Source organism: Coccinella septempunctata, chromosome 2 (assembly GCF_907165205.1).
Source record: "Coccinella septempunctata chromosome 2, icCocSept1.1, whole genome shotgun sequence".
Classification (NCBI taxonomy): Eukaryota; Metazoa; Arthropoda; class Insecta; order Coleoptera; family Coccinellidae; genus Coccinella; species Coccinella septempunctata.
In genome coordinates, this window is record NC_058190.1 from 42,843,115 (window position 1) to 42,870,650 (window position 27,536).

The window sequence follows — 27,536 nt, forward strand, 5'->3', positions numbered from 1 at the left end:
CCATTTATCGAACAAGTGCTCGAAATTGGTACCCTGTATATAGCTGCTCCGAAGTACTACAATTTTTTGGAGTATTAAGAATCGAGAATATCAAAATTTTAAAGAGTTTCAACATCATATAGGTTTAGAGATAATACTTTTGAGTAAAACTATTCAGAATTTCGAATAGAACGTACCAGTATAAGAGTAAACATTAATACGTTTATGAAAAGTAGTTGGCAATCTTACTATTGCTCTAGAAAAGTAACCAATTTTCCACTCATACTCCAGCTGCTGCCCTGTTCCCATTTAAATTCGACAGTTCTGATGAATCGTTCTCCAACATGGATTTCCCATTTCTCTTAGGGAAGAGTGTAGAGAAACAAGTTGCCTGAAAAATTGAACAGAATGATTTATTGTCCAACTACTCGCTCATTTGCTTAGATGACTTTGAAGAAACAAAAAGAATTACAATGACTCAAAAACTTATACCCATAGGAATATAATATTGGGGTCATAAACTATTTCGTTTTTATATTGAATTGATGTGGCCGATACTTGATGAAAATCCTTAATTAGAATTGAATTGTATGATTTTCCCTAACATGAGTTATTTCATCCTGACATTTTACCTTCACCCACCTGAAGATGCTATTGTGATAGCAAAACACGTGTCGTGGTTGAATCTTACAATTCAGTTTTTTCATTTTTTTCAGAACAAATGAATGAACAGATTATCCAAAGCGAAGATTATTATTACCAAGAAAATATAGAAGGAAGGCTCAATAGGAGATCGAAATTTTCATTTCTCTAGCAAAAAATGTGTGCGTTAAATAATAGAAATAGGTATTTAATCTTGAAATATGATATCTTTTTCACAAATAAACGTAGATTTTCCTGGTTAGACAAGATATTTCAAGATTTCTTGTTTTCTTGTCTTGTCTTTGAATAGGGAATACTCCTTCTGACGAAAATGATGTATTTTTTATGAAATATCTTTGAAACGTCACATTTTGAAATAACCATTTCAACCGTTTCCCAAAAAAAAGTACCTAAACACGAAAAATAAAAATGGGTATTCAAAATTCAAAGCGTTTCGTTTCTATTGCACAAATTGGCAACATCGACTGAAATATGCGTTGATAATAAAGGACAACAAATACACTATCCTGATGAAATAGACAAAGATGGCTGTCTATGAAGTCTGCGACGAACGAGGAAGGTCGTAAAATTTTATGGGATTTTTATGGCCGGTTGCAGTTGAGGCTCGCCAGTGAGTACGCGCCTTGTTATGAATCAACAGCTGTTATTTTATGAACAAGCTATTGTTCTTTTTATTTTCTAGTAGGCGCTGTTGCCAAATCGTAAACTGGAAACGAAGCTATTTAAATTTTAAAACCTCATATTTGAGTAATGATTGTGAATAGTTTCCACGGTGCATTTGAAAAATTCATGAATGAAACTCATAATAATTCAGTTCAAACTTGCATATGCTGTGATAACCCAAATTGAGGAGAATTCCCTATTCTGAAATTCTTCTTGTCTCGAAATCGAGACAAGATCTTGAAATCTTCAAGAACTTGGCGACCCCGAGGGTTGAGGCTGACGTGTTGAAGAAAAACACTAGATTTAGAAGCCATGAAATGAGGGTCATTAAAAATCAAGTTTCATTTTGAGTTATTGGAAATATTAATTCTATTCCAGACTAAACCCAACCCTGTATAAGATCTCTCTGCCTGAGATCTACAGGGTTCTTTATATTTCACATTGAAAATTACTGTGAATATAATTTCTCACAAATTTTGTGGGGTGTCCCAAAAAATTATTCCATACATCAATCATGATTCGAAGTTTGCATGGTCCTATAATATTCTGATTGATTTCATGTTCAGGTGTACCTTATCAATAATCCAACAGCCGCATTCCCGTACAGTAATAAAAGCACCTATTACTTTTAAATTTACATCGAATAATACATTCATCATATCACGGAAGCAATTAGTTCATAAACATCGTTGGGCGGACGAATTGAAACAAACCTTAGCACGTATGAGTTCGTATAAGTACCTAATATTCCACTTGTTCCCATTTAATGGTTCATTGTTTAAGCCGTATAGTTTTAGCCTACGCACACTATTTCGCGATCAATAATTTATTAAGTACCTCAGAATTTGATGACTTCCACGGTTTTGTTTCGTCTAAAAGCAATCGATTACAAGTTGCCTTTTTTTGTTGAATATTCGACGTTCTGATGAGACATTTCATATTACACCATTGAAGAATTAATTTTCACTTTGAGCAAATAAGGGTTTCTGAAATTTGTTGCTAAAAGTGACGGTATTTGGGGAAATAAAAGATAAATATTGCTTTTCAGGTGCCATCTTCAGGAAGCTATTTTGAGCAAAGGCTGCTATGACAGACCCACACTATTTTTGACAAGAAATCACTCCTTGAATTTTTTCGCATCTGTGTAATCGAGCCATTTACAGAAGACGAAGCAAGAAAAAACGTCGATTAGAGTCACATAAATCAGTTTTTCCGAAATATCTACCTTACGAGCCTTGAATGATTTTTTCATTCATTATGAAAGTTGTATATAATGAAATTCTTTACAAGTGTTACGAAGACAATAGCATATGTCCCATATTTTCCCTAATATTGTATTCATTGCCTCCCCGTTTAGGCGTGATCATTCTTGATTATAATATTCTATGTTTAAGTCAGTTGAGTGCCTTTTGGAGACATGTGTCTCGTGACCCCTATCAAAATCTGACCATTTGACTTTTCTTTTTTAATATGTTCGATCATCTGTAGACGCTCACCTCACCTATGGAAGGGCATTCCTCAAAAACATTTTTTTCTTCCTACCATCTAGTCTTCACGATTCTCGAGTATATCCACAATCAGCATCGTGTGCTCCCTCCCTATACGACGTCTTAATAGTGAAAATGGATAATGATAGTCAAGTGTTACTATCTGAATTTGCCATCGTCAGGACCACTAAATGGAGAACGTTCCACCGAAGAAGAGCCAATACCGACTATGGCCAAATGGGTCAGAAGTGAGACCAAAACCACAGTCAGCAGCTGTTCTTCGCTGCAACGTTCTCCATTTAGTGATCCTGATGATGGCAAATTGGCGAGTTCAATTCAAATAGTAATATTTGTTGATATTCATACCAGCAGATGGTATGCATCCGAATTAATTCTCATTATTAAATACTTTTAATTTTATTTCTCAAACGAAAATGTGTTTCATTTGGTTCTCATATAATTTCATATCGTATGTAGATTGAAAAAAAAATGGATATGACACTCGACGCAAAATAACTACAACATGAATCTCATCAGGATCAGCATGATCAGATGGGCAGTATAATATAACAAAGCAACATTTCAATTGATCATTCTTTATTTAATATCAATATCTATGAACAAGCTCCGAAATATTTTTTATCAATAAATATCTACATATAATATTCAAGTTACAAAGTTAAGAAACAATTGCTTTGTATTCATGATGTGTACCCCTGGTGAATAAGGCAGTGAATGGTTTGCGTGCATCAATGAAACGTCCCTGAAACATGCTGTGTTTAAAAAAAAAAAATCGCTGTGATCTGAAGCGGAACAATGAAACGATAGATGATGAGATGCTTCACTTTTACTCATGGGTACTTAGTAGTGATGATGCATGTTTACCATCGTGTGAAATGAAGATCCTATTTTGTATAATTAAAATAGGTTAAGTAGATGAATTATTTGCGCTAGAGTGCAGAAACTAATATGAAAATACCCAATGGTAATATGTAGTTTAAATCAACAACTATCTTAGGAATTTTTCCGATGAAAGGAGAAAACATAAACGAAGAGCTAGCCGTAATGAGCTTTTAATTCGAGATGCTGTAAAGAAGGATTGCAGTTAACCGTATTAACCGATCTTGTGCGACGGTTTTAGGTCTTGCTCTTCCACCACCACGAATATATGCAGCACTTTTACTAGTACGATAGAGATTCCACGCTCTACTAACTACACTTTGCAAAACTCAAAGATGGTTAGCAGCTTCTCGTTGAATTGAATCTTCGTCAAACCAATACATTAATAGTTCGATATGAAACAATTGACAATTGATACTACACAACACCAGAAAAGTTGCAATAGCCCATTGTCGCACATATGGACCATGGACCACAAAAAGTATCATACACATAAAATAAATGAGTTTTTTGTAATTCGTAGGAGGACCATATTTGTGGCAAAACATACGTCTCTCCACGAGGTATGTACAGCTTTACTGAGCATCTGATTCAAGAGTAAAAAGAAAATCCAATTTTTGAGCATTTTATTTTATAATTTGGAGATTTGGCTATAAGTAAAGACTTGGTCACTAAAACCCTCTTCATTGAATGAAGCACTGCTCTCTCATACCGAAATTGTAACCAAGAAACAATTGTTTGGATTGAACAATGAAAATAGATTCCCAAAGTAAACCAATATTTTGGCGAAAAATTGATAACGCATATCCATTATTATCGGAAAAAGCCATGGTAACAAGGATGTAGTTCTATGCATTCACATTTATTTTAGCAGTCGGTTGGCCATGAAATGATTTTATCAAGTTTTTGTAACTAGAACGGAGTAAGGTTGGCACTCATGAAATGTCGTTAATGTCATAACCAAAGATTATAGAGTAGAAAGATAGGAAACGAAGCGACTAGAGTGATGTGAGCGCCATCTGTGTTTCAAATGTGTTTTTAAGGCCCTAAGACTGGTTAAAATATCCATTCGAGGGACATATGAAATTTTGCGAGATGTCAGAGTCATATGGCCATTTTGATCAAACAGGTTTTGAATGTTTTGATTCTCGTATCCATATACAACCTCGTATAGGCTTTTGTTTTTCAAGCCCGTTCTAGTTGCTGATTATTGAAATTTTTGTCTGATTTCTTGGCGAAAACCTCAGAATATCGTTCGAAAATTATTGTATGGTGAAGAACTGTGGATCAAATAAAACGAATTTTACTAAGGAAAATGGGAATGTAAGTATTAAAACTGGTAACATGTGACTCGGTCATTCATTGATTTTTATTTGCAGTGCTACGAAGTGGATAAAATTTTCAGGCGTAAAGGTCTGCAAACACTACTGACTACACCATGTGCAATGAACATTTTACTGCAAGTCGATTGAGAACTGTTCATCCACGAAAATTGTTGTATGCAGGAAGCATCCCTTACATGAAGGGCTCATTTAGGGGAAATTATGACTTTTATACGTCAATTGCCCTCAATATATTCAGAAATGCAAAAGTTTTATGGATTTCGATTTGGGAATCGGGTGACTGTCAAATTGTTGTTTGGAAAGTCAAAGTTTTATGAAACCTTCTGTGAGTGTTCATTCGTCAATCAATTTGTATATTGTGTCATAATAAAGAGACCATACCATGAAGAAATCATGAAAAAGCATGAAGAAATTATACTGACGGGCTTGAATACAAGGCTTGTATACCTCTGTAAGGTTTTTTTCAATTGTGGTTCTGAAAATTTTGTAAATAATATGTAAGTAACGGAAATGTGTATCCTATGACGGTAAATTGAATATTGGTTCATATAAATTGCTGATATAAATTGTAAAAATTCAACTCAGTTTATTAATTCGAAACGTTTTCACAGAAAAAACACCTTTGACGTAACTATAACAGATAACCATGTACTCTTGTATCCTAGTCAAAGCTCTATTCGTTGTCCATAATTTCAAATTTTTGTGAATTTTTTATAGATTGCAAATAAAAATTTATCACATCCAACAGCGTATTTCATTGATATCAATCGATTCCAAACAATGTTCAGATGAAAACTAACATCTTGGTCACAAAACAAAACCATACTTTTGTTTTGTTGCTCAGCATGTTTGTTTTCTGGTCTCAACAAGGTCAATATTGAAATTGAATACAAGGAATAGAATTCGAATTTCGCGCCCCTCAATTATAAAAGAGAAAACTGTTAATAAACAGTTTTTCTGTATTGACAATACGTTTTCAGCGCCATCTCATTGTCAAATGTGTTTTCACTGGCCAAAATGTAGTCGGTTTTTAGTACTAGCGATATGAGGGCGTTTCCTATCTTTCTACTCTATAATCTTTGGTCATAACGCCGTTGCCACAACTAATATCAATTTTTATTACGAAAATGCCGAAAGTGACGACTTATATTTCAGCTGAATATTTCCACAATCAGAAAGATTGTGAATGAAGAGGATGACAAAGAATTTCCTTCTACTGGGAGACCCAAAAAAGTGGTGGCATTTGAGAATTTTATGTTTGAGTGAATTAATGCGAAAAGTTTACTATACTTCATTCAAATTTATTTTAGCAGTCGGTTGGCCATGAAATAATTTTCTCAAGTTTTTGTAACTAGAACGAAGTTAGGTTGGCACTCATGAAATGTCGTTGATGTCATAACGCCGTTGCCACAACTAACATCAATTTTTATTACGAAAATGCCGAAAGTGATTGAAAAAAGAGACAGGATTTCAGAAAGTGCTATTTAGAATTCAGGTCCGCTCATTCAAATAGTTATACCCTGATATTCTAAAATCCACAATACATCAGACGGAAGCGAACATATTCAATGTAAGAGAATATAGAGAATTTATATACTGTTTCATCTGAATCTAAACGACATATATTTCAGCTGGATATTTCCACAATCAGAAAGATTGTGAATGAAGAGGATGACAAAGAATTTTCTTCTATTGGGAGACCCAAAAAAGTGGTGACATTTGAGAATTTTATGTTTGAGTGAATTAATGCGAAAAGTTTACTACTGGATTTTCGATAAATGTCATCGGAGAATAAGTTCCCTAAAATGAATTTTTCTATTTTTCATTTGACTAGTCCAATACAATGTAAATGTCTTAAGGTACTAATAAATACCCATAATTATTATTATTACATCAATGTATTAAGATGAATAGCCACAAATACGCGCAAGTTGCCCTGTTGTTTATTCATGTGAAATTTTTGTTCAAAGGTGAAGTTCATCTAAACTTGAAACTTCCTTCAATTCATTTTACTTATATTGATGCAAGATGATTTTTGTTGAAGAATTTAACATTCTTGTAATTATCTGTTAATTTCTTCGGGAGATACCCATTCCCAACCACTGCATCATATGCATTTCATCTTCGAGTTAATATTTTTGAAATCTACAAATGATGTAAGCCAAAGAAGATAGCGAACATTGATTCTCCTCATGCTAGTGCATATTATGATATTATACTGATCTCTTGTATTTTCCATGCAAATAACTGGATTTGGTATGCCTTCAATCAGTTTGTATAAACTTCAATTATGTTCGTCGCATATTTTCCGAAGAGATTCGACATTGTGATAAAATACGTAATAACAGAAACTTTTACGTAGAACGGGCAACATAGCGTTGATTTAAAACCCAAAAATGTTTTGACAAGCGTCACAACCCCACATTTTCGTACTATACAGAGTGAAATGTGTCAAATTTCCATGGCCAACGGACTGCTAAAATAAAAGTGAATGGAGTATAGCTTTGGAAATCTGTAGATTGGGCCCTAATGCCTTGTTTAGACGAGACTAGTAGTTTAGACGAGAATAGCAATATTGTGTGGAGAATTGAATCGAGAAGGAGAGTATCGGGTGTTGAAGCTACTATATTACTCGCTATTCGACTAAATATCTAGCCTAGTTGGAACAAAGCTTAAGGTCGCAGTGCAATGTAACCCCTCAAATAATCTAAATCTAATTCAAGATCCCATGATCTTGAAATAGAAAAAAAAATTGTAGAAAGAAATGATGAGCCATAATCGTAAAAAAGACAGAGAGCTTTTCATCGACCAAATGACAAGCCATCATCTCACTCACATGGAGCCATCAACACTCCATTGTTCAAAATCAAGCTCGAAGGAACGATATGAAAGAAAGATGCTCGTTTGCGGTCCAACTAATCCACCGAATTAACGTCAACGATTGAAACATTGATAGGAGCATCTCAATAAAAGGCACTCTATTTTCGGGCGAGACTACAGCACAGCGCATCCAGTTTTCAAAATCTCGAGGTGCGTCTTGATCTAACACTCCTAAAATAACTCAAGAAGGGATTTATTTCACCTGCAAATACCCCCGCAGTAAAAAAACTTTTATTACTGGTGGGATATGTGACGCCGTGAATGTACCTTTGTATGGAAGATTCTCAGTTTCCTTTGAAGGCTCCAGGTAGCTCATTTCTCAGCATAATTCCCAGACTACCACCATAAAAGTTCCGATCCGGTTTCGTTCAAATAGTCGGAAAAAAAAATGAATTGTTGTTGGGATGCTCTCAAAAGTGGTATTATAATGTGTTATCACAGATTTCGTTCTACTTCAGGTGACATAATATGATGAAGGAGGCCGTAAAGGATTAAGGGAAAATACAGGTGTAATAAACGAGGATTTCAGGACGTAAGTTTTGAGATGTTTGTGGCTGGTTCTATCCAGAGTTGAGAAACGAGACGTAAGAAATTATTCCAAATTATTCATGACTAGCTTCATTCGAGTTTTTCCCTTTTTCTGCGTGTACAGGCTGTTCCTAATTAAGTGTCGCAACTGAAAATTTTAGATTGCACATTTTCATGTGCAATCCAAAATTTTTTCGTTGTTGAGATACAGAGTGTACAACAAAATTAGTTTAAGAACCATGTGAACTACTGGACTGTAGACAGAGTTCCTCTGTTAATAGCTGTTTTTTGCATCTTATTCGAAATCATTGGAGTGGTGGTAGAGATTCCATGGTATTATAAGAGCTTTTCTCCACCTAATTTGATGCTAATAAAACGTAAGAGTTCTCTTGGTTCATCGCTAGGCCAAAACAAATGGCGCCATTCAGAGCTGTTTTTCAGAGAAACAAAGAATGATGAAAGCAGTAGTCTCCTACGACGCTTTATTTTTCAAAAGGGAAATAAGTAACTAAGATTTTTGACGATTTCGAGAGTTCACATAACTTTCTCGTTTTTGAAGTTAGAGATATGAAACTTGAACCTTCTACGGACATTTTTTGCATAGAATCCACTGGCATTCTGAAAAAGATTTTTTCCTTTTAGTTTTATAATTATAATGGTTTTTTTTAATGCAAACTAATACTGAGTTTTTCATTTTTGAATGAAGAAAAACCATTTTTCAGAAAATATATATGTTGACTCTTCAGAATGTGGCTAAAAAGCAGGAATTATTGAAATAATTAATCATATGGGAATATTTTGATCAAGCCTTATTCGAAAGCAATAAGATGGGCATAGAGTTGTATGAAAAAGGAGAATGTAGAATTCGAAGCACAGATTTTCCTAATAATTATTAAATTGTAGAATTGGAAAACTTCGAAAAATGGTAAATATCGCGCTGATTACCGAAAAAAACCCGAAATTATTTCCTAACCGACTGAACTTTTGCTGCACCGTCTCCTTCAGGGATACATTTCGAAATATAAATTCAGTGCGGTTGTACAGGGTGGGCAAAATTGGTGATACCTGATCTACAACTTTTCAACCCAACGAGATAGAGAAAAATGAATGTGCCATTCATTTCGTCTTTTTTCGAGAAATTAATTATGCCATCAACGACATTCCTCTATCTTCTTTTATTTTCAAGTTATAGGCCAAAATTGAAATTTGGGCGATTTCAACTTTGGTCATTATCTCTTATCTCCGTTCCTGTTTGTGCTAGGATGTTGAAATGAAAACATTATACAGACACTTTTTTGATAGCAATCTAGTGGCGTACTATGATTTTTTCCAACAGGTATATTTGCTGAGCTATAACATAAAGTTGTGTTTTTTCTCATGGAAACAGTCGTTTAAAATGACCTAGAAGGAATCGCCATTTTTTTCCCGTTTCAGAAATGTACCATAAGTCATACATCGCCCTCAGATTCGTTCAAATATTAAGAAAAATATAGTTTGTAGGTGAATTTTAAATGATTAAGTATTAAGTAGGCTGAATCACAGAATAAAATGTCTCTACGCATGGTTTAATTATTATTTTGCGTTTGAATACTTGATTCTCCCCTCCATGGTTTGATCTCGGTTTAGAAAATATGATTATTCACTATCTTTCAGTTTTTGCAGTTTGACTATATCTATGCTCCGAATTCTACTCTTCTTTCTACGCATCAAATTCTATGCTCACTTCATTGCTGTTGATGAAATCACAGCGGACTGGATGGAATTGTCCCAATATGATAAGTCACTCAATAATTCATGTCACCTTCAGAAGAAAAAAGCAGTAATTTATATAAGTATCTCTGCTTTTTTTCGATTCAGAGTTTGTATTAAAAAATATATCCAACATTACTTTATAATACGAAATCCAAAAGAAGAAAGATTTTTCTCTCAATTCCGATGGATTTGGCGTAAAATAGTGCCTGTAGAAGTTTCAGTTCTCAACATCAAAGACAAAAAAGTTATGTGAACTTGCCTTAATCGTATCGTTTTTCTTCAACTCTCTTAGTTTACGAGTTCCCCTCACTGGACATCGAATTTGGGTATAGTTTGATAATGCTATTTTAGCTTTTACTGATGCTTTTTCACATTCAGACGTGATGAATCGACCCATATCGCGCAAAAAATATTAATCGAACATATCAAACGATGAAGAAATTCGCGTTCCCTGCAATCGCAGCCCTTTAATCATTCGTCACGCTAACCACGTAACATTTCACAGGCTGGTGAGAGTGAATGGCAGGTATATGAATGGCCCTCTGATCAATACTCACCGTTATTACTGCTACAGCACACCCTAAACTGAGTCCAGCTAATACATCGCTCCAGTGGTGCTTATAGTCGGATATCCTGGTCATTCCGGTGAAAATAGCCGCCAATACTGCCAGATACTGGAGGGTGTGCCTCAACAGTTTGGAACCGTCCCAGGTCATTCGCTTGTGTAGGTAAATCTGCGATGAAACAAGTTAGAAATTATTACAGGCGATATTGATTCTGTCTAAGACAATTTTTGCCAAATAAGGCAATGAAAATCTCAAACGAATTTCATGAATATATCTCTTGTAGTTCTACTCATAATTCTGGGTGATTGAGAAAGAACAACCCTATATATGGAATTGATGGAGGAAAACGCAGACTTACCGCAAAATATGTCATTGTGAACATGGAAAATGATGAATGCCCAGATGGGAAGGATAATCTGAAAGAAAGAGAAGTGGTTTAGGGAAATTGATCTCGACATCAGAAAATAATAGTTCTCAAAGTAAGGAAAAAAAAGGGGGGTAAAACCCCCCTAGAATATTCACACTGTACGTTTCAAAAACTTTATAGGAAAATACCACAAATTTCAGTTTTCGATTTATTATTCATAATTTTTCAATTTACTCCTGCTCTGAATGTTTGATTATATGAACAAAAAAAGGATGATATTTGAAATGAACAACCTTTCTCTAAATTTTTTTTTCAATCAAAATAATAAACTGTCGAAAACTAACATTATAACAAAAATTCAACTAGACCTTAAATTTCAAAAGTTTATTGCAGAAATGTTGAAGGAAAACGAATAGCAAACGGAAAAAATTATACAGCAAAGGTCATCATTTATAATCTTCATAATATTTCAAATCTTTTTCTCCTTTTGAATGAATGTTTTTTGCTTTTCATTAGCTTTAAAATGTATATTCTCAATTAGGGTGAAAGTGTACACTCATATCATCGGAAATTAGGCATAATGTTGATGATCATACGCTCTTTTTGTTCGCATTCGTGAGACAAAAGCTGCTTTTAGAGAAAGTATACTTATTTTTATCATATCCAACAAGTAATAATTGAACATTTCCTGAAACACCTTGCATTTCCTCATGCATCAGTGCAAAAATCATGTGATTCTTAAATTGCACTCTGCCATTAGCAGAGTGAATTAGAAGCTATTCTACAATTATCACTTGAAAGCACTTCTCACCTTAGTTCTTTCATAATGTGCTTGTTATGTCTGTAAAGCTCGTTCGTACAAGTGAAAACCGTGTGGTACGTATGATTGTGGTTCAAAAAATCGCTCGTGCAATCAATACTAGGCTGGCAAACGGTATAAAAGTGCGGTCTCAGCCTTCCAACAGTGTATTTCATGATATCGGTCATCAGATGAGAACAAGCCATGCCAAAAGCGAAGATGCCGAGAACGCAGTAGGTGTTGACCAGCCAGTTTGGTATGATTTTACCTAGAAATCGTACTTCCTTGTTGGTTTTGGGGCAGTTGAAGTATTCTGTTAGGATCATCTGAAAAAAAAACGAGATACTTAATATGTAGCTATTATATGTACTAAAATGAATCATCTTATACTACAATACAAGCGAACAAAATTTGGGGGAATATATCAGCACTCAATAGTTGGGGAAAAGGTTAGGTTAGGTTCGGTTATTGTATTTTCTTGAAACAAATAACAATGAAAACGGAAAAACGTGATCGTTCGTTATGATTTTTTCATTATGCCATTGTTCCTAGTATGATAAAAAAGCATGATCACGTATTAATAATAAATTGTAATATATCTATTCTTCGGCGTCATTTACATCATGTAAATGAGTCAGTTTATCAAAGTATCAATTTGCTAGTATTGATAACTACCTCATATTATGATAAAGCTCTCACGGGGCAAGGTCGACATTCAACTACTGCTTTGCATACAACAGAATCCTTTGAAGATTTCTACACAAATGCGCCGTTACTCTCCTGTCAATTCAAACGCTCTGGTCACGGCAAACTCAACAGGAATTAATTGTTAAACTAACAGAAAAGGCGCTACACAATCTCCTAGTTTGTCCCTTCACTCATAAATGGTAAGAAAAAAGAAATCTGCAAGGGGGTAATTGTCCCCAAGTTACAGAACTGTCCCAAGTCTCCAGAATCTATAGGTAGATAGTAAATTCTTGATCATTGAAAAGTAGATGTAATTTCTGAGGTCTGTTGGGGATCAGTTTGACAAAAAGTAAACATTAATTTCATTTCAAAAAGTGGTGAATTCAGATGAATATAGAACATGCATTCTGCTAAAGGTAAAAACCTTCTACCATTATGAATGACTCATATATATATAAATGGAATATAAATTAAAACATCACTTTCTGAAAAGATTATCCAATTAGGATATAGACAGTCCACGTAGGATGGTTATATATGAGACTCATTTCTCCTTAAGATGAGAGTTGATGCAGTCCACATAAATACTTGTGACAAATCAGTATGGGAGTAACTCCCACGATATAGCATTGAATTAAAAGTTCGGATGTAAGAGAGCTAGTCAACCAATACTTTATTTTGGGATAGAATATGTGACCCAAAAGTTATCGAACAGAAACTCATGAGACAACCATTATTTTTAATTTTCAACTTTCCTCAAGATTGGATTAGGAGGAACTGAACTGCCTGAAATAAACTCAATTTATTTTGGCAATAACGAATAACGAAGCAGCTATTTTTGAGCCAAAAGTTTCGAGAACTAGGTACTAGAATTTATGATATTCAGAAATGTTTCATGAAATACAAATGACGCTAGAATTGTTAGAAGTGGATACTTTTTTCATTATTGATGGATAGTCGTGTTTTGCTAAATTCAGTTTTTGTTGGTTAAACTGTACCCATTGTCATCCATGAAATATTTTCAACAATTGTTAATAACTGTAAGTTCGTTGATACATAGTATCATTTCGACCTTGAATTCCTGTCATCGTGGGTTTATTGACCTAAACCTTCGGCTTCATATAACCCCTAGTGTCAAGGGTAGTCACATCCTAAGAAACTATCGTCAATTCCCGTCACCAAAACATGCACACCCACAAATCTAGAGGTATTTCATCCAGCACTACCTATAAATCCCACCTTTCCATGAAATTCCCATCCTGGATTCCTGATGGATATAAATTGATGCACATCTCGGATAATAAACGAACGCGAAATGCAAACTGGTTATGCTATAAAACGTGAATGTATTCAATTGATGACCACTCTTTGTATATAAACGAAACATTATTTCCTTTTACCTTTCCCTTTAGAAACCGAACCTTGATCACTTGAATTACGATCACATCTTCTGGAAGGAATATAACAGAGTAATAGACGAACCAGGGCACCAGAATCGAGGTTATCATTATATCAACCCTAGCTGAACTTTTTGTATGTTCATCGGTGAGTTATTGAAAGTGGAAAAATACCTTCAAATTTTCCTAAAAGAAAAGATATTATGAGATATTATGGGAATGAAGTTGGTTCTGTTTTCTTGATTATCATTCTTTTTATTCCTTTTTAACTCACATCTGAAATTTTTTTGTTATTTTCAATAATGAAATCGAACATCAGCTGAAAAAGTTCAACAGTCTCATTTTAAGATTAAATTCCTATTTCTCAAAGTATATTAACTGAGCAAACGCTCAAAGATCACTCAAAACTTGTATTTATAACGAATGAATTTCATTAGATTAGAGTGCGATAGAAAAAACGAATACGAAGTAGTGTACAAAAAAATATTAATTGGTGGAGCCTCCTTCATATGTTTCCAATATTAATAGCTTATACTATATATACTATATCAAAGGGTTTATAACGAAAAGTAGGAATTGGGTATTACAAATAAGTATTGTTGGTTACGTGTAGATCGTTTTTTCATTACAGAAACTTCAAATTGCGTTGAGAACTCAACAATTCCAGACAAAGAAACTTATCAGCAGAATGTGCATATACGAAGTCAACAATTCGAAGATACTCCTTCGTGGAAGATAAGGACGAACATTCCCGCCATTAATAAAAAAGCAGCCTGCTAAATTATACACAATAGACCGTGTAAATACCGAATATCCATAGGGGCAGACTCGTGAAAATTGTTAATTGGTGTTATTTTCAGTCGAAAAGGTATTGCGATAATCATACATATTTCAGTTCGCGATAAATAAAAGAATGCCTACTTCTTGTGAAGATTATAACCCATACCATTCTTCGAGACCGATGGGAGGCAACTTGTTAATTGCGTGAAAATGTGGCGAATTGCGAGAGGTTCGCGTATTTCCAAGTATCGATTTTTTCCTCAATATCGATTCCTGCAGCCATGTGTTATCTGTCTACATCTTTCTGATTCAACAGCTGAAGGATGATTAGGAGGAGACTTCATCAATGTTATGTCTGTTGCTTGTTCATTGACTTGAAACTACACTAACCAAATCTGCCTGTACAGGGTGTCCGTGTTAAAGTGTCCCTATACCTTATTGTAGAAACTGAAGGAGCTACAAGAAAAAAGTAAATACAAAACTTGTCTGTAATCGATTGAACATTAATTTTTCAAAGCCCACCTTAATACAGGCTTTTCCGTTTTTTCCCTGTTGGTATCAATTTTCTTATTTTAAATGGAACAGCTTGTATATTATTGCATTTTTGAATTCATTGTCAAATTTTAAGGTAACTTTGTTATGACAACCATGGTCCTATATAGCACCGATTCTAAGATATTCGACTTTTTCCTAAAAATTTGACAGCTGTAGATGCTCACTAAAATAGCTGATACTAGTTTTCTAATGAATGTATCAAAATAAAATTTTGCCCAGCTCTTGTCAACATATTGGATCATATGCTGCATCTCTATTTTTAGCAGTCGGATATACAGGGTCTTCAATAATTGTTAAAATTCAAATAGGTTGCCATTCGGAATAATCAAATTTTGCTTGAACTTCTATTTGAATTTTAACAATTGTTGAAGACCCTGCATATCAGATTGCTAAAAATAGGGATGTAGCATATCCAATATGTTGGCAAGAGCTGGGCAAAATTTGGTTTTGATATATTCATTAGAAAACTAATATCAGCTATTTTAGTGAGCACCTATAGCTGTTGATATTTTAGGAAAAAGTCGAATATCTCAGAATCGGTGCTATATAGACCCATGGTTGTCATAACAAAGTCACCTTAAAATTTGACAAGAAATTGAAAAATGCAAAAATATACAGGCTGTTCCATTCATAATAAGAAAGTTGATACCAACAGGGAAAAAACACCCTGTATTAAGGTGGGCTATAAAAAATTAAAGTTAAAACGATTAGAGATAAGTTTTGTATTCAACGTTTCCTTCTAGATCCTTTGGTTTCCACAATAAGGTATAGGGACACTTCAACTCCCTGTACTATTTGTTACATAACTGTACAGGGTGTCCCAGGATTAATGGGAATAAATTTGGATATCGTTTCAGAACCTCAAAATAAGACGAAATGTTCCCATGGAGGGTTACGTTGCTTCAAAGATGAAGCTTTAGATTTATACAAAAGTAGGAGCAAGATGAACAAATGGAATTTTGAAGGGGTGGTAATGGGGCTAGTTACCCCCCTCTCAATGAGTCTCGAAATACACTCTTGAACATCTCTGCATAAAAATAGTCCAGCAAATCCTGGATTCCAGGTTCTGGGCAAAAGGTATGCGAGAAATCTCCAGGACACCACAATTCAATTAAATTAACAGGGTCCCTACCAGAAACGAGAACAAACAGATGCGTACGTAATAGTGAGTAAATCTTGTTCTCTTCTATTCTTGAATTTCACACTGTTGTATCTGATAAATCAGGATTCCTTTGCGCGAAGCAAAATCCTTATTCTAATGTCGCTTATAAATAAGATTCCGAGCGAAACAAGACATATAAAATCTGATTACAGGCCTCGGAATTTAGTCGGAAAAATACCCACGTATCCTGATGATGATAATAAGTTCGATGTATGGGAACTCCAGAATAAGGTAGATTAATCTCGATAATTTGAACCAATATCCGATATCATTTGTTGATCCAGAACGCTCCAATTTTTCGGTTTTTCCTTTCGATTTTCTCAAATCGAGGCATAAACTTTGAAAGCCTCTCACTATTGTTTTCACTTGGGATTTCTGAAGGACTGAATTAATCCGCTTCTCATTTTTCTAATGAAGTATGTACCTACTTTTCAAGAAAAAAAAAATTTCTTCTTATAAATCCTTTAAATTCTTTCCTATAAATATTAGATTAACTAATACGAATATATTTTTTTCTTGAATTATAATTAGGGGATGTTTCTCTAGAAGGAAACTTTTTATGGGTTTTCTGTACCATCATGTGAAAAAGAAGGAATAAAATTTAAAATTGTCGTTTGTAGAAAATGCTCCTACGTTAGAAGTTAAACATTATTTGTAACGAGACATTTTTCAAACATAACAATATTGGAACAAACATGAACGAACGATATAACGGATCGGAAAATATATCAGAATTTGTGCTGTATTATGCAATTAACTAACATTTAAGGTCGACTTTCGCACTTTACTTTCCGTGTTATCACTTGGAGTAGCTTTAAAAAAGCAAATTATCGAAATGGAAATTCCTACTGACTAGGGACTACTGATAATTGTGGAAAATGGACTTTTGAAGATAGCATTCGTAATTGAGCAGTTACCTTCAATTATATTGAGTAGTTTATTTTTGGCGCCTTAACGAAAACAGATATCCAGTAAAAAGCTAGATAAACTCTCATATAATATGTTCTTATCCAGAATTATGGGAACAATTATGAAGAAAAGTTTTATAAAGACATATTTTTCCTAATGGAAAAAAAATTTAAACACAAGATCAAGTAACCTTCAATTTAATTAAGATTATGAGTACACTGCCCAGTCAATTTCGAGAAAAGAGGCACTCTTTGCACTTGAATCAAATTTTCAGTATTGCTTTACATGCCATGCGGAATAGCTATCCTGCATACACTCATGAGGGTGGAAGAGAAAGAGCTGCAACCGTCGCTCAAGATGAGCTACTACTATACATGTACCTATAATACCAACTTTAGTAGTAGGTTAGTATTATACATCTATGCTACTATACCACCAGGTTGAATCTTCATTATCCTCATTTTTCTACCATGTTGTCGCTCTAGAGCAGTCAGGGCTTACTATTGCCTTTTCAGGCAGGTTAACCGTATGTAGACACCTAACTTAAATATATTGGTACATATACAAAATCGTTCTTTTATTTCCGTTTATATAGGGTGAGTCTTTGACTCGTACAGAAATTTTAACAGTAGATTTCTTTTACCATTTCTTTCGAATCAGCTCGGTAGTATCCTTCATATTTTCTCGTATAATGCGCCGTTTTCGAGTAATTTGAAATGGTGAAATATTAAAAAGTATCTGAGAAACTTGAAAAATTGTTTACTTTGGCTGAATACAACTCTGTTTAAAAGATCCACAGATGTGTAGTTTCATAGATTTAGCTTGTTATTCTGAAGGTAATTTTGTTTTTTTTTGTGTAAAACACAAAAACTCACCATGTACATGTATATTATTCAATGTCGGCAAATTATTCACGTCAAATTTTGTGCAGAGAAGTTACGTTGGCAATACTCTTTAATATTTTTTGCATAACTAGATTCAAAACTCTAAAAATCTGGAAATATCAACTTCATCCATCAATCTTTTCAATGGGGGCCTTAGCCGGTCAAAGTAGCCTGACCTAATCGTCTGATCAAAGTTATAGACTCTGAAGCGCCACTTTTAACCATCTACTTTACGAAATTAATGACAAGACTTCACTTTCAGACAAACATTTTCCATAGGAAGAATGAATATTTTATCGCATCCTTCATTTCCATATAAGAGGTGAATGATTCGAAAAAACGCCCATAAAAGTATGGTTACTCCATCGAATGATCATACAAAACAGTGACAGCTTATTGACTCAATTAAATCTCAACCATTGCTCGACAAAAAAGAACAAACAATCGAACAACCTCGAAGAATCGAAGCAATGTTGGACTTGGCGCCAACATTCCTCAATAAGAGTTCGTTAGCACTCTGGCACGCAGTCGCCAGTCAGTTTAAGAAATGGAATAAATATGACCGTGAACATGATCCCTTAATTCCCCGAAAAAATATTGTTTTATTCGCAAACAATGCAACGAGTTTCGTTGGCGATAAAGAGTTCGTGCTCCCGATGTATACACTTGGCCTAAACAACGATCGTGGGATATTGGACTCAAAACAGAAGGTTTCGGAGTATTATTTCCGATAACAAACAATTGAAATCGATAACGGGAAAAAAATTTTAACCCCCTTTGAATGGCACAATTTAAAACTCATGATACATGTTGATAGAGAAGAATAAGTTCAAGATGTGATTTCTTGTCAAAAAATAGGGTGGGTCTTTCATATAAATTTTTTGAGCAGCTTCTGATTGGACACAGCAATTTTTAACCCTTTCACTATATTTATTTCTCCCCAGAGACATGTTTTCAAACAATAATATTGAATTATACCATTTTTGCTCGAGCTTTCGAGATTATTCATTTTTTATTTCTTCATCAGGAGAACTACAATACAATAACACGTTAGTAAAAAGGACATAAATGAATATTATAAAAGGCCTTTTATAATATTCCACTATGTTGATTGAAGAAAAGGTTTTAATCCAGTGTGCCGAGATATTGGTGCCAGATGAATGTGAGTAAAGATAATCATCACTATTTTTAAAAGCCAACCAGGTAAAAAAATTTATCACTCCAATTTATGAGCCATCCCCAAAATTGAGACAGGCAAAGTTGGAAGAATTAAAAGTTGACTCACCACCGTGCAGTTCATTCCAATGCCCACTATGTAAAGATAAGCACTCGGTACCGTTGAAGGATAATAAGGGTGTCGTAAACTTTCATCATCACAGAAAAAACCTCTTTGGTAGGCGGTGCCCCAAAGATACAGGAATAGAACAGGGAATCCAACTGAAACAGAAAAAAATAAAAATGGGAAAAATTGCAAATTATCGATACATCATAATGTACGTTATAAATTAATTATTCAAGTATATCAACAATATCGCAAAAAGACATGTTTATGCTATATTGGAGGAAATTTGTATGAGAATTGATTAGTTGAAACAATTTGAAAAGATCGTTAGACATTTTTGCTAGCTATAGATCGACGAAAATCGTTTGAAATTTCAAATTTTCAGTAGATTAAAGGAAAAGAACAGGGTTATTAGTGTAGTATTCAGTTCGAAATGAAAAGAAAAATTTAATAAAGAAAATTGCCATTCGAAGTTTATGAATCCCAGTATTTTCTCTCTTCTGTTTATTTTGTCATATCATTATTTTGTAGTGCCACGAGCTACCGAAATATCACAACAAATAAAACATCAATAAAATCCTCTTTATACCGAAACATAAATAATCCGATATGATCGATAATACAGGAAAATAAACAAATACGTAACTCGGATGCAACTTCCTCGTCATAAATCAGAGAAGTAACGTTTACATCGAAAACAAAACAAAGATCAAGGCTCTGCTCAGTCGGCTTCTGGATTACACATAAAAAATAATGAAGTAAAATGTATCGCCTTTGCCTAATCAACATAACGAACAATGAAATCGAATATAACATCGAGGGCGAAACATTTTAACGACGGCACATGGGGCGATTGGTGTTTGTCAGATAGTTATGTAAATTCTTGGAGGAGTGTGTGAAAATAATTTCGGAATCATTCGAAGAACAGGACTGCTTCCTTGCTGGAATCAAAAGATCAGAAACGATGATGGAGAACGACATAATCCCCAAACATATTCGAAGGTTGTGATGCAGAATATGTACAGGGTGTTCGCCAGAAAAAGATCCTATACCTTAAATACGAATCTATAGCAGCTACAGGGAAAATTTTCTAGTAAAATTTGTTCTGCATAAATAGGTCTTCAATCATTCGCTAATACAATACGACTATCGCATTTGTGTACAGAGTTACCTTTTTTTAAATGGAACACACTATATTTCATTCGACATTCGAATAGACAACAAAATCAAATATGTATATGCAGGGTGAGTCTTTGACATTTTTATGAACGTAGGTAATATGACGTATGCTATAGTAAACATCAAGAGTATAAAATAAAAATGAGGTTGATTAATATTGTGTGACCTTAGAAATAAATAAAATCTAAGAATGTACTGGGTTTTATTGAAGTTGTGTAACTAAATGGTTTTTGCTCTCGCTATCGTAGGTGTTGACAATTTAGACTACATAGATAAATGCCCTGACGTCATATTATGACATCAATTGCGAAAAAGAGACAATGATACAGAATATAGAATTACCAAACATGGTTAGCATATGTTGATCAGCCATTATTCGAAATGAAACTTAACAAATTCATAGGAAGACCATAAGACAAAATTCATTTTGATTATAGTTTTCGGCTATTCTTTTGTGAAATTTTGTGTCTGTAGTTTGAATCTAAATTTTTATCAAAAATCGTGTATAAACAATGAATTATTTCCGAATATAATTGTAGAAATGAGCAAAAGATGGCAAGCGATAACATAATTTTGGATATGTATCTTGATGAATTTCAGTGAAAAAAAATCACAATTCCCTTCTGAATATCTACAGTATTTTCACTTGTACAGGTTCCTCGTGTGATTCATGAAGTCACAATTATTTTTCATTAAATCGTTAGCGAAAACTTTTCTTGATTTGGGTATTCAAGGTTCTACAAGAGCTGTTCTGGCAAAAAGCTAGGTCTCTTCAAGGTCAGTACAATCTCCGTATTAGCATGTAGAAATAAAAGGATTCGAATGGAAGAATGCATTGGATTTTTGGATTGACTACCTGAGAACACCATTGTAGATGGAAAGGGATACTGGTATTTCTCATTTGTCATAATTAACCATATCTCGCACTCAACTAAATAATTTGATTCTCTGTAATAATGTAGTAGCCAGCCAAAAATTTCTTCTACTACTTCCAAATCAAAATTTAAATTAATAACACACCATTGTGGGATGGTATACTTTGTATAGTTTTCTGCCAATTTTTATCGAGTTACCTCTATAGTATATTTTTTTCAATTCGTTTTATGAAATGTATACTTTTCCTAATTTTTAAGCTGACAAAATTTGAGGATATGTTATAATTTTGTTCGTCCTTGCTTGAAAACATTTGTTCTTGGAAACAATTAAACAGAAAAACCATCTAAGCATGAGTGGAAGCTACCTGAGAAGCAGAAGAAGAAAAGAATTTTTCTCCTAAAAGTTTTTTACGTTGACATCACGGAAATCGGATTTTCCGTATCAAATTGGTCCAATATTCGGTTATCATTGGATAAATCAGTTGTCCATTACCATATTCCATTCAATGTAAATTCTATTGCGTAACCCTCAAATTTAAGTGTTTTTTTTCTCGGAGATAGCAACAGAGATATGAATCAATTTGGTACGGAATTATAGGAATCCTAGAACGAGATATTCAATAGCAACATGGAAGAAACTTCCAATCTCTCTTCAAATCTTTAGAATCGAAAAGGATTCGAATTTTTCGTTTATCATTCGTGAAAATGAAATTCGTGGCGTTTTTCATTTAATAAGGAAGCGTCCAGGAAGTTTTTTGCGTCCGAAATTTTTCTATGAAATAATGCAGATTTTAGATTTTGTGACACTAAATTGGTATCTTTCTTCACTCTGGTGAAATAACTGCTGTAGAAACACCAGTCAAGAGAAACAAAAAACAGGCCTTTTGGAAAATATAAACAAATCTTCATGAACTTTTTTAAGGTAACTTGAGTAAGATTTCAATCAATTCCATTATTATTTGGTCCATTAACGCTCTCACACTTCCATGTTCAATTTTATGGGATAATCACACATTTTCAGATTCAAAACCGACAATTTCGGATGATGACGCTTTTATTTATAGAGAGAGATGATTAGATCGAGTATTGCCATAATCTAACGGTGTATAATTGTTACCTACCTATATACATTTAGAGAAGCTACGTTATGTTTATTTTGAACTCATCACCTCCTCAACATTGAATGATATCAGATATTTTTTCGATTAGGTAACATGATCCACTTACTTTTGCACAGCTTTTTTAGAACAGATTTAAATTAAATAGGAAACTCAATTGCTGAAAATTCCGTAGTTTCAAAACATTATTGTCCAATGTAACTAAAACTATCATTATAACTTCGTGTGATCTAGCCAAGGTGGCAAAATTATAATTATTTGTTTATTATAGGGAGATTCGGAATTTCCATGGAGAAATATCAAAAATGGAAACAGATAATTGACAGCAAAGCAACATTTTTCCTCTTTACATTTCAGAAATGCACTTTCCAATATAAAGAACCTATTCAATTTTAGGAAATTATTGATCAACATTATTTATCGGGATTTTAGATTTTGGTTGATATGTTTTTTATTAAAGAGGGTGGCATTGGACGAAAAAGCTTGTTAAGGGCATTTGGGAAGTGAAATTTCATCAAATCATGCAAAAATCATTTGTGTGACTACAGTTGCGACAGTTGCAGTGTTTCCGTTGGGATATCCTGTATAATAACTTATGGAACAAAGGAAAAAAGGAACCAGATGAAGAAATGATTCAGAAGTATCCTTGCCATCATCGAAGACCGATTTTAATTTTTTTTCAGAACTTCAAAATTATCATATCGAAAGTTCTTTGTCAACACTATCAACGTTCTACACATGTAACGTTTTGTATGTTGAAAGCCTCATTCATTCCCACCGGACATAGGTAACTAGATTGACTGCATGGGTAAAGGACAAAAGAATCACGAAGGGGAAGATAAACATGAATGGATTGAGGAAATTTGAATTAGTCACAGGTATTAGGGTGGCCAAATTTATTGACCTACATCATGGATTTCCAACTGACATTCCCATATATTAGGAGCGTTTACAGAGATAATGGACAAGAAAATTGAAAGGAATAGTGTATTTTGGGAATGTGGAAAAAAATAAATGCTGAAAATGAGTAAAAAAATTTCATGTATAAATTATCAATTAATTCTAATAATACCTATAATTTAATGTAAGCATATGATGGAAAAAATAAAAATGTGTTTTTGGTCTTATCCAGTTTCTCAGTTTGTTGGATTATTTCAGAGTCTGAAATATTTTTGTCGATAAGATAAGATTTTAGAGTCAAGTACCTATCGCATCAGTTTTGAACTTGATAGAATTTATATATTATACGTTTGAATACGTTAACAAAATATTTTTTCTGAGAGCCAAGCAGTATTGGTCCTGAATTTAAGACAATTTATAATTAATAGATTTGAACAATTTTCTCGTTTTTTAGGGAGTGCGGTGAAAGATATGAGTGGCACAAATTCTACTCCACTTGAGAGAGAACCTAAAGGATATTCGTTTTCTTTGACTTCTGAATTGAATACAAGAACTATATAAACTATTTACTTTTCGCGAACAGGTAGAAATACCAACCCACGCCAATCTCTTAGCGAGGCACCTGAATTGTATACGTGTTTTTATCATGAAGAATGGTGAAGTGGAGAATATTTATTTGGTTTAGTCACCTCGTCGATTTCTGATTCTGATTCAACGGATTTGCGATATATAGATTAATTATTACGCTGAAGTTAGGGTAATAGAATAGCCCCACGCGTTTTCAAACTGTCAAAAGACAAATATGATTCATAATGTGAATTTTAAATGTTGATCAACCAATTTCTTCACACTTCTTTAGCGAAATGCACAATCGACAGTTCATTCGTCTGTTGGCAATAATTCACATCCCTTTCAATTTTTCATTGCACAAGCGTTGCATTAGAGAGATTATTTTAAAGGGGAAGTAATATCTTGTCTCCATTCAAAAACATTTACAGCATTCACTGTTGTGATTTTCAAGTGAAGACCTGTTTTTTTTCAATTGAATTCAAAGGACATAATATTATTGTTACAGCGTCTTTTTTTCTATAATAAAAAAAATTGTGTTTATAGCACTTGATTTCATTTTTTTTTGACATTCTTTCATCACATTTCGGTAAAATCTTCGACTCGTGGTATTGGCGGTTTGATTTTTTATATACTGCGAAAATTTTCATAGTGTTAGTATTTACGAAAATATGGCTTAGAATCGTGGATATTTGAAAAATATTCAGAGCGATATTTTCTATTCAAAACGGAATCAGTTTGTAATTAACTTTATGTGAAGAGAGTTTGAAAAATCCCATATCATGAAACATTTTTCCTCATTTTCATTCTACAGTCGGAAATTAAGAGTAAGTATAAATTTTTCTATTTTCGTTGGTCCACTTGTATGCAATATTGCATACGTATACAGGGTGGGCAAAATTCGTTGTCTACTGAGAGGATCTCGAGAACTACAACAACTAGAAGAAAACGGACACATTTCCGAGCTCTTTTTCGGAGAAACAAAGAATGTTGGAAACCGCAGACGATACTTTGTTTTTGAGTTTCACACCTTCCTAAAGTTCTCATAACTTTTTTGTTTCTGAAGTTAGAAATCTTAAACTTGAACCTTCTACAGGCACTTTTTTACGTAGAATTCACTGATGACCTCAAAATATTTTTTCATTTCGAATCATTAGGTGAACTTTCATTTTTTTAAATGCAAACTTTCATTGAATTTGTTATTTTTGAATTGGAAACAAAATCTTTTGTCAGTAGATTCTTCGTATGAAAGTGCCTAAGAAGGTTCAAGTTTCATATCTGTAATTTCAAAGACAAAAAAGTTATGAGAACTTTTCGGAATCGTCAAAATCTCAATTTTTTTTTATAACTGGAAATCTAAAATTGATAGGCCGATTCTGTTTTCAGATTTGGATTAGTCAGGAAAAAAGAGCTCGAGAATGTGCCATCCGCTTTCTTCTAGCTGCTCTAGTTCTCGAGATCCCCTCAGTAGACAACGAATTTTGCCCAGCCTGTATATTTACACATACGTACATAAGTATCTCCACTATAAATGTAGATATAAGTTCTCTTTTCTGCTTTTTTGATCATTTTCACCAAATGATTGAAAAAACATTTCTTTAATGATTTGAATATTCCCAAACGAAGTATGTACTGTAATATTAATGTCGTATTTAAAGGTATGAAGAGTGAAAGTTCTCAATATTATCGGAAACGGTTGCAATTACATGGTGAGTAATTGAAGAATGTCCCACAAAATCTCAAAGGCCTTGGATAATGTCTTTGGAAAAATACAGATGTGATTCAATATACGTGGTGTAAAAGTCAAGGGAAGATTTCTTGTCAAAAAAAAGTGCCTGGATACTGCTCCCTAAAGATGGTGGCTCAAAAGCAGTTTTCAATTTTTTTCTTAGAAGCTAGAAAACTGACAGAAACGAAATTCTGTGAGAGCAAGAAATGAATAAACTTTGGTATTTTTCTCCTATGATGCAAACCCTGCCAACTCTGAAATTTGTTCCGCAAGAAACTTTCTTCCTTATCCAGTCCCAGGTGAATTCCAATAAGACAGTGCAAGAGGCATGAAAAAATGTTTCTCAATCAAAGGTGGCGGTTTAAACCGAACGTGTAAGCCAAAAATAGTCCAAAACGAGCAGGAAAAACGTGGAGTAGAAAAATATGACTGATACTACTTATTTGAGTGTGGGAGTGTGGATAATATCAAGGGTCAACTTCTGAGGAAATTTTGATAGCAATTTCGCTACCTTTTTATGATTCAACCTTTCAAGAGGATGAGAAAATGAAGACTCTTCAAATCATCGACCTCCTCATCGCCAAAATCTCCATACCAAATCTACTCTTCCCTATCCCACATATCTTTTCCAACCCATTCATTTATTGGACTGATGCTATAGAGCACATCTATATAAAAGGTATACTTCGTCAGAAGATTAAACGAAAAGGCTAGAGCAATTTCCGAAAGATTTTTTTAAACGTAGGAAAGATTAGTAGGTAATCCTCCAAATCAAGGTACAATCAACATAAAAGTGTCACACGAGATCCTAGTGACCCAGTTCTTGGCTCAGATATCCATAATACAACCTAACCTAGCTTTTAGCAAATTCGCTCTCGGCACTTACCACACAACAGTAGGACCACATCCAGAACCACCTTGGTCGCAGGCACCTCCACCGAATTGACGGAAGCCATCAGTCCAATTACTTTTAATTCATGTCATTCAATAAAGCAATAGAAAGGGCACGCAGATTTCATTTGGTGTCAACGCTCTGAATCGTGTCGGGCATTCGTAGCATAAATCAAGGGACATGAAGTGATCAATTATCCAATGGAAGCAATCACTGAACGTGAGGAAGAGTTATGATGATTCCCGATGTGACACCTTGTCCCGTTGTGCCAGCTGTCAGAACGACAATGATGCTACGTGCACATAAACCAGGCCGCGATACAGCGGGAACTGAATCAATGTAAACTCCGTGATCTTTTTGAATGAAAGTGGACGAAACTTGCGCTCTCTGTAACTGAAGTTCATGCTGTGCTCAATCTGATGTACACAAGACTGGACTAAAAATAATATTCCTACAACCAGTAATTCAAAATGAAAGAGCTTAGAGCCCTCAAATGATTTTTTATTACCCCCATTTTCTGGCAATGAATTGTTATATCTTATGTCTTGTTTTTCAACCCTTTATCCGCTACCCCATCCAACTTTTTTGGATGGAAACAAATGTATACTTATACCTATGTGGACTCGTTTAAAGTAAGGAAAATGGGTCTCTAGTTCTTTCCCAACCAAACATTTTAGGCCTCAAATGAACTTT

The 27,536-nt window shown here is 34.1% G+C and overlaps 1 protein-coding gene across 2 annotated transcripts; it reads right to left on the bottom strand.

Moving 5' to 3' along the window:
- LOC123307588 (putative phosphatidate phosphatase) lies at positions 1–27,183 on the bottom strand. Of its 2 annotated transcripts, none has more exons than XM_044889957.1 (6): positions 26,838–27,183; positions 19,587–19,738; positions 11,940–12,253; positions 11,120–11,177; positions 10,753–10,929; positions 1–370 (listed from the first exon to the last, which is right to left on the bottom strand). In XM_044889957.1, exons 1-6 carry the CDS (start codon positions 26,905–26,907, stop codon positions 260–262), a joined length of 882 nt encoding a protein of 293 aa, XP_044745892.1. In that variant the 5' UTR covers positions 26,908–27,183; the 3' UTR covers positions 1–259. The 2 variants fall into 2 exon arrangements, with proteins under 2 accessions (XP_044745892.1, XP_044745893.1); XM_044889958.1 differs by lacking the exon at positions 1–370 and adding an exon at positions 3,373–3,555.
- Between the last annotated feature and the right edge of the window lie 353 nt (positions 27,184–27,536).